This window comes from Populus alba, chromosome 2 (genome assembly GCF_005239225.2).
Source record: "Populus alba chromosome 2, ASM523922v2, whole genome shotgun sequence".
Classification (NCBI taxonomy): domain Eukaryota; kingdom Viridiplantae; phylum Streptophyta; class Magnoliopsida; order Malpighiales; family Salicaceae; genus Populus; species Populus alba.
Window position 1 is genome coordinate 2,062,415 of NC_133285.1, and position 13,992 is coordinate 2,076,406.

At 34.0% G+C, this 13,992-nt stretch overlaps 1 protein-coding gene across 2 annotated transcripts; it reads left to right on the forward strand.

Moving 5' to 3' along the window:
• Nucleotides 1-5,756: 5,756 nt before the first annotated feature.
• Nucleotides 5,757-8,128, forward strand: LOC118052755 (protein EXPRESSION OF TERPENOIDS 1). Of its 2 annotated transcripts, XM_073407420.1 has the most exons (3): nt 5,757-6,449; nt 6,572-7,041; nt 7,521-8,128. In XM_073407420.1, exons 1-3 carry the CDS (start codon nt 6,427-6,429, stop codon nt 7,895-7,897), a joined length of 870 nt encoding a protein of 289 aa, XP_073263521.1. In that variant the 5' UTR covers nt 5,757-6,426; the 3' UTR covers nt 7,898-8,128. The 2 variants fall into 2 exon arrangements, with proteins under 2 accessions (XP_073263521.1, XP_034919685.1); XM_035063794.2 differs by having other exon boundaries at nt 5,758-7,041.
• The last annotated feature ends 5,864 nt before the right edge of the window (nt 8,129-13,992 follow it).

Consider the following 13,992-nt stretch of genomic DNA (forward strand, 5'->3'; position numbering starts at 1 on the left):
GATACTCCCATATCCTTTTCTTTTTCTAAGCTGGCTACATTATTTGGTGATTTGTACTTTCATTCTACATGTTATCGATAAATTATTGGTATTGTTCAGTATCTTACCTTCATTAAGCCTGATTTGTGATATGGTGTGAACAAAGTATGTCAGTTTATGCATGCTTCCATTGCAGCTCATTGGGCTGATGTCAAGTGCATTATGCGCTATGTATAGGCCACGGTTTCCTACGAGTCTTCACATTCATTGTGGTGACACTCTTTCTCTTCATGGTTTCATTGATGTTGATTGTGCTAGCAATGTTGATGATCAGAAGTCTACGGGTGGGTATCTTATGTTCCTTGGTTCTATCCCTATCTAATGGAAATTAGTGAAACAATGGATGGTTGCTCGTTCATCTAATGAAGTTGAATACAAGTCTTTACCTAATGGTACCGCTGAAATTTTATGGATTCATTCTTTGCTTTCAGAGCTTCGTCTTTCGTTTGTTTCCACGACTACATACGTTATGTTGTGATAACTTGGATTCTATATATTTATCGATTAATCCAGTCTCTCGTGCTTGTACTAAACATGTCGATGTTAACTATCACTTTGTCTGTGATAGAGTTGTTAAAAGAGAGATTCGAGTTCGTTTAATCTCTTTTAAAGATCAGCTTGCTGATGTTCTCACCAAATCTCTTGATATATGAAAAGTATCTAATAGTAGAAATAAAAATAATTAGCACCTAAAATGGATGTAGCTGGTTATTGTTTTTAAACTAGGAGGGGAATATTATGTTTTTTACATTAATATAAATTTGAAGTGCATGTATCATCAAAAACCATATAAAAGACTCGAATTTGGTAGCTCAAAATGCTGCATAATCTTCATCTTCTTGGCTGTTAGCCAAAACATTAGGGTCAGTCGTAAGATGTACTCAGACGAGTGAAAAGCACAAATTATAATAAATGTATGCGAATCATTTCAAGTACTCCTGCCGTATACATCCTCCCATAAAAGGAGGTTGCTTTTTTTCTTTTTTAATCCGAAGATATCATGATAACAAGTCCAAAACCATAGATTCCAATCGAGGATTCATGATGTGCAGTACCCATGGTCTCCTCCACCTTAACCTAGCTCCGTATATAAGAAAGATCGAGTATCAATGCATAGCCGAGAGTGGAAGAGATAGAAGAAGAGTCAACTGGAGAAAGAGCGCACAAGGCTCGAGAGTGAAAGATGCAGACACAATTATTGAGACTCGCACACATCAATCACTTACATGCCAGAACCAATAAACATATTCTTACTTTCTACAGCCGCGAAGTGAGAAATGTAAAAAAAGGAAAAAACAAGGGTTTTACTTTAGCCGCGGGTTCCTGCTTTCACTAAATTTGAGAAGATGCATGGCTAGTGTTACACTCCAGCTATAACCTAAGTAGCTGTGCTTAAACGGTTTACTTCTTTCTGCTAATCATAATTAAACATTGAAGCTCTTCAATTGGCTGTCATGCTTTATGCTTCATGATAATTTAATATTTCCAATGATTATTTTGTTTTCTTAATTTATATGCAAGGATGAGTTGCTCGAGAAGCTGAGCAATCCCCATGCTTCTTGTCTCGGAAGGAAATGTTAGATTCAACATGACGAAAGTTAAGTGTGATCACAGCATGACTGGTGCAAAGATCTAGCTAGGATAGTTTGGCCAGTGAGCCTTTGTACCTAGTTAGCAAGAGAAAATGACAGTAGCTGAAGATTGTCACATCCTAGCTTCATGGGTCATGTTTGAGGATTCTGCATGGTCAAATGTAGGGCTGTTCAGTTCAGTTCTTGTTGGAATTTAAATCTCCTTTCAATTCACATCTGTCAAGATTTAGCCCATTTAAGAGGATTGTCACCACCAATGTCTTCGAAACACACAGTAAGAACTTGTTTCCAACATTCCACATTTTTTTTACACCCACAGGACGCACGTCTATAAGGCATTTGTGTCCGGCATTAATTCTTCGGGCCTGTCCATCACTATGATATATTTTATTTTTTTAAAGTTTTTTTATTTAAAAATATATTAAAGTAATATTTTTTTTTAATTTTTTTCAAGATTTTGCAAAAACATCGCACAACCACAAAGATAAACGTCACCTTCCTGTCCCTGTATGACCTACCTCGAACTGCCACACTTCCACAATATTACAGCATTGTGATAGGGCTTGCACAGACCGATAGATTGCACTCCGTGTAAAATCCAACTCTAAAATCTTAGAAACTAGGTATGCTTTCTAAAGTGAAGCCTATCTTTTCAAATTACAGCCATAAAAACTATTATGATATCAAGCACACCTGTGACCTAGCTATTCTATTAGAAAATATTCAACGCCCAGCAAACGAAACCGATTAATTATATTACTGCCAGGATATTGAAATGTTTTTCAACAGGGTTTACTTAGTTTCAAATTTTTTTCTCAGAAAGGAAGGCTATAATACAGTAAGCTGGCTATTTAAATAAACATGACAGGGTGATTTCACTGCTAAAACACAGCCTACGAAATATGACAGGCTACTAATTAACGTTTAGCTGATGATCCCTAATCCCTAAAACGAAGATTTCCACCCATTTCTGATATGTCTTTTCTGAACCAATACCAGGAGCAGAGAATATATTCATCGTACCTTTGGAGTGAATTATCATTTGGTAAATATTAGAAAGGGGTTGATTCTAGGCTGCTGCCACAAGTCATATATGGACAAGGAGTCTTGAAATTAAGGGCTTCGTGTCGGCGATCGCTAAACAAATCATTAGATAACGCGCAATAGACAAAGGATATTGAGCAAGTCAATTGTAAAGAAAATGGGCACATGTTTCCTCGGGCCCCTAATTAGCAAAACTAATTAACTTCAACTTTTCATCGATTTTCGGCACTTCATATGGTTTTTCAAATTTTCGTCCTCGCTAATATATTAACTAATTAATTAACTAGACTTAATTGCTTATTTAAATTCAAGAGAATATTAGGATGGTTTTTTTCTAAAATCTTGGTGTACGTCCGGGAGAGAAAAACTTGTTCTTGATATCTATAAACTACAGTGAAAATCTCCAACGCTAGAAAAATATTGATGTATAAATTAGTATTCGTAGTTCAAAAAACTAATTAATTATTTTCTATGATATAAAAAAATAATTAAATAACTCGTATGATATTAATCATACTCAATTTAATATTTCTCATTTTAAAAAAACCTTTTTTCATATCCAAAATACTCCATTTCACCTAATCTTCTTTTTTTTTTCCAATTGTTTTGAAGAAAACAAATAATTAAATAGTAACATAAAAAATGAAAAAAAGAACTGATATATAAACAAATTTAAATCCAGGGACTGGATATGTAGTTTCTAAAACTACAATGATTAGCCAATTACTTTCATTAAATCACAAGTACTAAATTATAATTAGCAGTAATAATCGGCACGTACTGTCAGCATTAGTGAGCGCCGTGAGGACTAATACGTAGTGGCTTTTTGTTTTTGCTTTAAAACCGTGTTTTTGTGATTTTTAATTAATTTTTTTATTGTTTTGATATGTTATTTTTAAAAATAAAAAATATTATTTTTTTATTTTCAAACAAAAAATTATTTTAAAAATATTACTGTAATCTAAAAACTACAGTAAGCAGCCGGAGTCCAGCCGTACCTATGGAATTGCTCTCACTGATATCCAATTATTAGAGACCTCTGACCTTCGGTTCACGTGATGGCTTGATAAAGAAATTATTATTCTTCTATTAGCAAGCTAGCTAGACTTGAAAGCTTAGTCATTTTCTTTCGAGAGGGATAATTTTGTGGTGACGAGTCCATGGAAGCGATCGGTGCATTGCATCCTCGACGATAATGGATATAGATTTCGATTTTAATTAGATGGGAAGCTAAGGATGGTTCTCTAGGCACTAGAGTTCAATTATTACGAGACTTTATCATCAGCAACTTACACTCATTATGGTTTTTAAATTATGAAGTTTTCAAATCTTTTTTTTTAGATCCTGGTGGATGATCGATCATTCATCCCATCTGCTTTTCAAGTTTAATCCTGACATTGTCACAGAGATTAATGGTAAAAATAATCCCTTTCTCAGATCATGTAAATTGACTAATTTTGGCTCAACGTTCATCGTTCTCGGGAATCAATGTTAGAAGTAATTACCATTTAGTTTTATTACAAAAACGATTCCAAGAGGCTATACCCTACATGTGTGTGTTCCATTAAAGTTTGTGTTTAACTAGCTTTGTAGATGTTATTTTTAAAAAAATGTTGAAATAAATTTTTAAATATTAATTAAATATTTTTTAAATTAAATATGTTTTTGAAACGCAATTGGTTACAGTTCCAAACATAAAAATAAAATTGCCTAAATGAAGTACTTAATTGATTTCTTTTTACATTCTAAAACGTACGATTATAGTGAAAAAATGCATTAATTATACGAACAATAGGGTATGGAAAAGAAGTTTCAGCGACATGGAGGAAATTTATGTAGACTTTAGATAAATTAACTAGGAAGGAACATGTGTGAGTTGTAAGGAGAGTGTGAAAGGGTTCTTCCACTGGACAACGAACACATTTCCAGCGCACATGCAATTTTATTAACGTTTTAATTATATTAGATGTCTTGCGAGTTTTTCATGCTTGGGATTTTCATTCATCCAAGCAAACCTAGGTAAGTGAAATTAAGAATCAATAAAAAAGGAAGACTAAGCATTCTTTAACTCTAGGTGAACTTGTAGTAAAATTCTTTAAACTCGTCTCATAATATGAGGAATAAATACAAAAGATATATGAACATAGCATAATATAATAAATAAATAAATAAACATGTTTAGCCTCTGTGGTAGAATTGTTTTTTATTAGGGACCTGAGAGGCCATAATTTATCTTATGATAGATTACAGTGTGCGGTTCGAGTCCATTTATCTCCAACTCTTAAGTTTAAGAAAAAAAATATTCTGTATCCTTATTAGTTTTGTTTTTTATTTGAAGAAAATAATTAAATATTGCTGAAAAATATATAAAAGAAACAACTGGACTCCACCATGTTAGAAGGAGGTTGTGTTAATTATTATTTTCATATCTGCAAGAAATGGGGTGATTTTCTGGCACCCTTGCCTTGTCATATCTAAATCAAATGTGTTGACCGTTAATTAAATTGACATTAAAAACACAAGTATCCAGTTTACAGAACTGTTTTTGTTTCTCAAGTCAATGATAAAATGATTACATGAAGAATTTCGAGTGTTTGAATACGAGGAATTGACGGGCAAGAAAATCGGAAAAATAAAAATAAAAAAAACATGGAGAAAAGTGAATAATATTTTTTTTAAAAAAAAACGCTATTGAATTTACGGTAAAATTCCTAGCTTAGCTAAATTAACAACAATTGTTACATTTATTGTAGGACTGACGTCTCTGACCGTTGATCTAAAATACGTGTCAGCACAGAATTGTCTCAACGAGGTAATACGTACAAGATGTACACAGGCGAAACAGTGGCATTCTATTTTTATTGGATTGCTTGGAGACCGAAAATTTGGAGTAAAATCAATTTAATTACAGGATCGAAAGGGTCAGAAAAAGTACTGAGCGGGTTTTCCGGTGCAAAGGACGAATAAGCAAAAGCGGATGCTCTGCCACGTGGGTCCACTACTTCCCGCTAGATAAAAATTGAATGGCTGGGATTGAAACATCTTTGATTTTAGGTACATTGTAACTGGAAGACAACTGTAGAGAAGTGCCCGGAGAGAGATTTCCTTTTGTTCTTTTCTTTTGTCTTTCTTTTTATTTCTCTACAAACACTCTAAGAAAAACACTAGGAGCTACTGCAAGGAAAGAACCAGAGAGTAATTGAGGAGAAGAGAGAGGGAAAAGTAGGTTTGTCTTGAATGAGGTGAGTGTAGCAGAGTGGGGAGAGCAGCCGCAGCAGGAGCAGTGCAGTTACCATGGCGGCGTTGCAGGGCTCTAATTCCGTGCCATTATTGCTTCATTAACATTGAAGGAGAATTAAAGAAAGCTGGCCTGGCGTGGCTGGCTGGATGGTTGTCTGGCTGGTGGTTGGTTCTAGGATTCTAGCCACAAGTCAAGAATAGTATAGTGTACCCCTCCCCTCTTTTCCTCTCTAAGTATCATATATACAGTCAACAAATTCTTGAAAGCTTTTACCTCTTCTTTAATCTCCAACCAAAAAAAGCTGCAAAAAACTTAGTCTCAGAGAGTCGTCAGAATCGTCAAGGAGTAATATCAGATATATAACCAACCAACAGACAAACACTCAGTTAATTGAAGTTTCTCTTAAAAACCCCACCAAAATTCAAGTCTGAAAAAACCCAAAAAGCAAAGCCAGAGTGATCTAGCAGAGTTTTCAGAGTCGCCACTTTCCTGATATTGAGTTATTCTGCTATGGATTTTTTGTCTAAATTGAGGTTTGTATCAGCTTTTGGGTGCAAGAAATGGCAGGGTGGTTCTATCTAGGTGAGAGAGAAGGGCCATCAAGCAAACAAGATCAAGAGAAAGAAGTCAATAATAGTAGTTTGTTTTTGTACAGATCATCAAACGAGGAGATCTACAACAACAAGGGGTTTGAGTTATGGCCGCAGTATTATCCCCAGCAGCAAAACACGAACAGCTTCTCGTTTGGAGTGGGTCCTAGTCGAAGAAATTCTTCTGATGATCACTCTCCAAGATTAGGTTTTACAGTGATGAGACAAGGAGGAGGCTTAGGGGGAGGAATGAACTGTCAAGACTGTGGGAACCAAGCTAAAAAAGATTGTCCCCATTCGAGATGTAGAACTTGTTGTAAGAGTCGAGGGTTTCAGTGCCATACACACGTTAAGAGCACTTGGGTCCCTGCTGCTAAAAGGAGAGAAAGGCAACAACAACTAGCTGCTTTGCAACAACAAAATCAAGAACAGCAACAGCAACAACAGTTTCGAGGAGAGAATCCAAAAAGGCAGAGAGAGAATCAAGGTGGTGCTTCCTCTCTTGCTTGCACTCGTTTAGCCACCACCACGTCAGGTAAAGTTGTGCTACTACTACTTGTAGGAGCTCTCAATACAAACAAAGACCAACGAAAATCACCACTCCTACAAATCTATATATGATGGTGGGCTTTTTTTTGTCCTCAAATCTTTTAATGGGTTGTGAAAAGAATTTTCAAGAAATTGATCACAGTTTAAGAAAGTTAGATAGAGATCTAGAGATCTTGAAGGAATAATTCTTCCAAGACTACTTTCAGTTCCTGCTACTCAACAAGTCAAGTATCCTTCGCGTGTGTAAGCAAGTCCACCTCCATCGTCAGCCGCCCTCCACATGCTTTTATTTCTCTTTTCTCTTTTCTCTTTTCTCTTTTCTTTTCCATTCCTTCACTGTTTGTTAGTAAAACTGACGACAAAAAAAAGTTCACATAAAATTCTTTGCTTTATGTTTCTTAGTTTTACTCAAAGTATGCTTTGCTTTAAATCACACTAATTCTCTTCAACTCTGAGATCAATTAGGGCTTGAAATGACAACATTTCCACCAGAAGTGAATTCACAAGCCGTATTTCGTTGCGTTAAAGTAAGCGCCCTGGACGATGCAGAAGATCAGTTAGCATATCAAACGGCAGTTAACATCGGAGGCCATGTTTTCAGAGGAATTCTCTACGATCAAGGCCCTGACGGGCGTTACACCAGTACAGGTGGTGAGAGCTCCTCCAGTGGAGCTCAACAACTTGGTCTTATAACAGCAGCAACAACTAGCACCACAGCAACTACAACAAACACTAGTAATCCGGCTGCTGGTAATACTTTTTTTGATCCGTCTTCTCTATATCCAGCTCCTCTCAATGCTTTTATTGCTGGTACGCAATTCTTCCCACCCCCAAGGTCCTAGCTGCATTCTACACTAAACCTCTCCATTTGTCAAAGAACTCCATAAATTGGTGGTCTTGTAGTTTTTCTTTTTTGAAACATGCATGATGCCCTCGAAACTGAAGTAGAGAGAGCATAGGAATTTTAGAGATTAGAAATGGGACATTGCCAGAAAGGAGAATTTGGATGTTTTGTTTTTGGATTTTGTTTCGAATTTCAATTCAGATTTCATGATATGCATGGATTTATTTAATTTGATCTTATCCATGATGAATGCCTTGTTATTTCTTTTTCTTCTTTTTTTTTACGTTTTCTATGTGGATTCGTGCAATGTACGTTTTTTCGCCTTTACTGGGGCTATAAAGCTTTTTGCTTCTCAAAAAAAAAAAGAGTACTTTTTCTATATATAATTTTGCTGATCTCTCTCGTTGGTTATTGATTTCTTCATGGCTGAAATATATATTGAATTGATCGCTTTCTGGTTGGTGCTGAACTCGATGCTGCTTTTTTCCCGTTTATTGGCTTGCTTGCCGGATTTCAGTGGGAAGAAATAGGTTTCGTGTTCTGCTAAGCAAAGAATTTTTTTGTTTCCTGGTAATAAGTTTAGCAAAGAATTTAAAAACCCTTTTTATATATATTTAATAAAACTCTAAAAGATAAAACAAAATATGGGCATGGGGGGCTTTGGAAGCCTTTACATGCTTTCTTACACATGTAATGGGAGGGTTAATTTTTACAGGCGTTTAGATCAACTACTTGTCTGCACAACTGCAATATTTAGCCAGTTGAATAGACGTGCATGGACGTGACCTAGATGGTAGAGTAGAAAACGTTGATTGTGATGATCAGAAATTTTTAATGTTCTTGCATGTGATATGTGTTCTGCCTAGGCTATAAACAATGACATGGGTTAAGGTACGTGTATATAAAAATAGGGATTGAAGATGCTTCCATAGATTGCTAGATTTGGTACATAGGAAAGAAATAGAAAAGTTTAGAAATTTCCCTCGTTTTGTAAGATCTGACCAATGGCATGTGCTCTCTCATTTTCTATCTATATCAAGATTTACTACTCTAGATAACACTTTGTTCTATAATTATCTGTTCGTCTTTGCTTTCAGAAGTATATCATTATTTGTTGTCCCTGCTTTCGGGTTATTTAATTTCTTAAATGCTTACGTGTATACATGAAATATAGGATGAATCATCCGATCTCCCTAATACCATATCTGAGAATTTTGACAAATATTTCGGTGGCTCTAGTTGGTCGAAGAAGGACAAAATGCTTGCATTTTTTTTTTTTGTGGTAATTAAATATAGGTATCGATGATTGCCTGCTAATATATAATGCACGGCATTTGAAATTAGTATTAACCATTCGGATCTCGTGCCTTGATGACTCCAGGTAAGTTTCTCTTGTTTCTACCTGGAGGGCTTACCTCAAATACTGGGAAGGGTGGGGGCCGGTTTGGATAGGAATTTAGAATGAAGACATTTGAATGCCTGTATTGTTCAAGACATCTTGTCTTTTTTTAGAGATAAAAACTTGATCTGAAAGATAGAAAATTATTTAAAAATTTCTACACATGCATGTTCCTTATATATATACACATGAAGTTTTTTCTGATTTAATTGCCTAGAGCAGGTAGCTGTGGAACCTAAGCTCGTGCACAAAAAGAATAGACGTATGATTAGATATCACGATAAGCTTAAGCAGACACAATTGCATGGTGTTGGAAAACAATTACATAAGCTTAGTTTCTCTAGTGTTTAAGAATAGTACATTACAATACTTCACCCATTAAAATCAGCATTTGAGCATGAACAAGTCAGCCGTTCGATCCAAGTCACCTGGCTGCATGAAGTCTCGCAATGAGTAGTGCCTAGCTAGCTAGCGACTGAGTAAGTTACTTTCATATATTTTGATCACATTGTTTGTCGGTTGTAGATTTTATTAATAGGGAATTGGATAGCAATGTTGAGGAATTAATCAAAGCATGAAGAAAATGGACATGAAATCCAGCCAATAACACTTGAAATCAAACGTGAGACTACGGCAATTGCATGTGTTATGGCTTGCATTATTTGACTTCTCTCTTCACCTCGAGAGTATTAATTGTTTCATATGGCGTTTCATATGGCCCCATTAGTGTCCAGTTTACAGCCAATATATGTCATTTCTCTATGGAAATTAAAACATAGTTCGATGCTTGCCAGATGGATGTGGAATGGCAAATTATTTTGATGCATCCATGTGTTTCATGAAATAAATTCCGGATCATTGTTACAGCGCTCACGCATACACAAACACATCTATATATATGCATGCATGTATGTATGGAGTGTGCATGTTTGGGATTTCTACATAAGATATAGACATAAGGTCTTATTTCCTTAGAATTTGCGTGTATATTTCTACTAAAATCATAATGATAAGGAAGTTAGTTCCTCCATGCCATCGATCCAAGAGTTAGAGACCGTTTGTCTCTGCGTTTGCACCTGTGTTTGGTGCAAATTTAATTTTTTTTTTTTTTATTAAAATTGAGTTCGGTTTGTACTTTTTGGATCATTTTGATATGCTGATGTCAAAAATGATTTTTAAAAAATAAAAAAATATCATTGACATGTATTTCGGCATGAAAAGCTATTTGAAAAGCAACTGCTACTACACTGTCAAACACATTCTTAATGTAGTCAATTTAGTCCCTAACTCAACCTTTGGAAATCGTATTCAACTTTAGCGCTCTCATTAATGCACGATTTTGTATTTTAGCATTGACCCTTTTTCAACTTTTATGATCTTATTAGAGAAAGTTTTGTGATTCATTGTTTCCATTGTCGGTTAGTTTTGGTCACTTGCCGAACATTAGTTGGTTTAGATATCAAGTCAATTTGAAATTTTTACACCAGGAAGTAACATGGACGGTAGAAAGTAAAAGGTGAAACTAAAGGTTATCTAGCTCCTTCCTATATTTCACTAACTTCTTTTTTCGTGGCGAGCTGTGTTTAAAACTTTATTTTGAAAAAAAAATTGGTTATAAATTAGTTTTTATTTTATTTTTTTAATCATTTTAATGCACTTGATTTAAAAAATAAATTTTAAAAAATATAAAAATTATTATTTTAATACTTTTATAAACAAAAAAACACTTTGAGAAATAACTTTTATCAGGCTCTTAAATAAATATTAATACTAGTTTTCTCACTCTTACTTTACTATTTATAATCTATTTGATAATAATAGATTATACCAAATTGATTTTAAATGGAATTTTATTGATTTTCTTAATAAAGTTTACTATAATTGAATAAACACCAAAAAAGATTTTAATGTCATTAATTTGTGGGTTTTAGTGAATCAATTATAAGTGTAAAATAAAACTTAAATCTCAAAAGTCTCCCATATAAATGAAATGTATGGATATGTATTTGTATTTTAACATGTAAGGATTGAAAATAAAGACTAAATAAATGCTGTATGAACTTAATTATATCCGATTTTAAATATACATACCAAATGTTTTTAGTAAAATGTCCTTCAAACAATAGAAAATATTTAAAACCAAATCGAAAACTTTAAAAGTTCACAAATGTGTACCAAACTCACACCCTATTTTACCATATGTCAAAAAAATAAAATAACCATAAATAATAATACAAACCATTCCCACGTAGCATGATGGGACATTTCATCCATGTCCCAGTATTTAAACATATTCGATATATTATTATAGATCAAAGTAGTTGAAACAATCATATTTTAGTAATGTTTTTCCTTCTGCTAGATAATCGATATTTTAAAAGATAAAATCAGTATTTTTGAAAGAAAAAATGTGAAAAAAGGCAATGTATATATAGTTTTATTTCTTTCTTATATATATATATATATATATATATGTGTGGAACTGTAGAAAATAAGAGGCGATAATTATTGGAGGCCTGTCTTGTCCTCGTCAATATGAAATTGACTCGTTGACAACCGAAAGGTGGACGCATCTACAGGATATGGATACCTAATTCATGAATGAGGAGACCTTTGTGTGTATATTGCTCCCACGATATAATCAAAGGCAGAGGATCTTGTTCCCAGGTCTCCCCCACCTTCCTTTTCAATTATTTTGTGCTGTTTATTTTTTTATTTTAAAAATATTTTAAATTAATATTTTTAAATTATTTTGATGGGTTGATATTAAAATTAATTTTTTAAAAATAAAAAATATTTTTTAATATATTTTAAATAAAAAATACTTTAAAAAAACAATCATTATTACATTTCTAAAAACCTCATGTCACTTCTAAGTTCTTTTTTTTTTTTTTTGGCAAAGTAATTGACGGTAAAACAACAGTAATTTCTTTCCTTTCCTTTGCATAGATTTGCCTTGAATTTAAAGATAAAAATCGCTTAAATGCAGCTGTGCTCTCTTTGGTAGACAATGCGGTATAATTATTAATACCTTTAATAATTAATGATCAATATTAAGGAAGCTATATATGGCAGCATCAATAATTTAATCTTTTATTAGACGCTATCATCATTAAAATTTATATATCGAAGACTTGCAGTAAGAATAGGCTCCTGTGTTGTCTTGTCTTGTCTTGGAAGGGTACCAATGCGTAAAAGTTGTTATGATTTCTGTATAACAGAATTTGTACAAGGAAAAAGAATCAGCTAGCCAGTATATTACTTTTTAAATAATTTTTTATGTTAAAATATATGATAAATTATTAATATTATTTTTTTATTTTTTAAAAATTATTTTTAATATTATTATATTAAAATAATTTAAAAACGCTAAAAACATATTAATTTAAAATTAATAAAAAAAATTTAAATTTTTTTTAAAATACTTTTAAAACACAAAAATTATCAGATCCATGGGTGGTGGCGATGTCAGATAAAACCTGGCCCAAACCCTGCTCCGAGTTGATATAGGTCACTGATCGATGCATTGCCTTGGGTTTGGTTTTGTTTTCTGCAACTGTAATAATTTCTCAAACTACAGGCTCTCTCATGCACACTCCTCACCAAAATAAACCTAAAATATGTGTCACCTAACCGTATATACCAGACACCAATACGTACTTCTTCAGCTTTTACTCATTCTTTAGCTTTGGAAAGAACATTTACAATACACAAGTCAGTAGAATTATTTTGTAATGCGGATGAACATTATTAATTTTGTATAATACAGCAAAAAATGGCTGTATATGTATTTGTAGTGGGGATCTAATTAAACCCCAATAAGAAGATGCCCTTTGGATTTGCATGAGAAGATATACTCAACATGATGCGTAAAGCTTAGCTAGAAGCTACCATCAATCCCATAAGTAAACCCTCCAGGGATGGCCCTGCAAATCCAATTTAATTTTACCTGCAGGCCCTCTTGAAAAGGCTGGTTCGTCACCGCGAAGCTATAGGATTTTATTCTCTTTAGGTAGTGTAGGATATGGGTCAGGCGCATGCATATCTGCTCTGTTTATTTCTTCTTGGCTTTGTTTAGTTGAGCTAGAAAATTGTGGTCCCTTTATCAGTTCTTTTCTATTACAGCCAGCAGACACATCCATGGTCGTATTCGTGTGTGAAAATCTCTGTTAAAAACATATGATCTTGTCAGGTTTTCTCGATCGGCAAACTGACTTCTGCAGAAAGTATAGCATGCTCATAGTATACTTGGTTCTGGAAACACCACCATGCAGCTAGCTAGTGTCGTGTCTGAGAAGTGCTGTACTCAAAATAAATTAAGAGATCAAGTTGAGAGAGAACCTTAAAATTAATTGATTGCTAGCTAATAGCCTTTATTCTATCAATTAAATCTTGCTAGATGGTACGTGCAGCAGTTATTATAATTCGTCAATAATATTCTACATAGCCTAGGAAGTAAATTAACCAGACCATCTTGCGAATTTGACATGGTTTTGAAACGTGGAAACCTCAGTTGCTTGCTATGAATAACTGTGAGTAGAGGAAATGATATATAAAACAGGAATAGGTAGGCTTCATGCACAAGAGATGCCTGTTAATTGCCACTATTTGGAGCTCTTTTTTTCCCTTTTCTTTATTTTGGACGAGCAGCGCTTAGAATTAGAATGTTGAAAAGTCCCCATTGGGATCTTGCT

Excerpts from the sequence above, each read along its gene's own strand:
- LOC118052755 (XM_035063794.2), top strand. The coding sequence starts at position 6,477 with ATGGCAGGGTGGTTCTATCTAGGTGAGAGAGAAGGGCCATCAAGCAAA. Across the intron at positions 7,042-7,520 it reads TTTAGCCACCACCACGTCAG|GGCTTGAAATGACAACATTT; the intron begins GTAAAGTTGTGC and ends GAGATCAATTAG.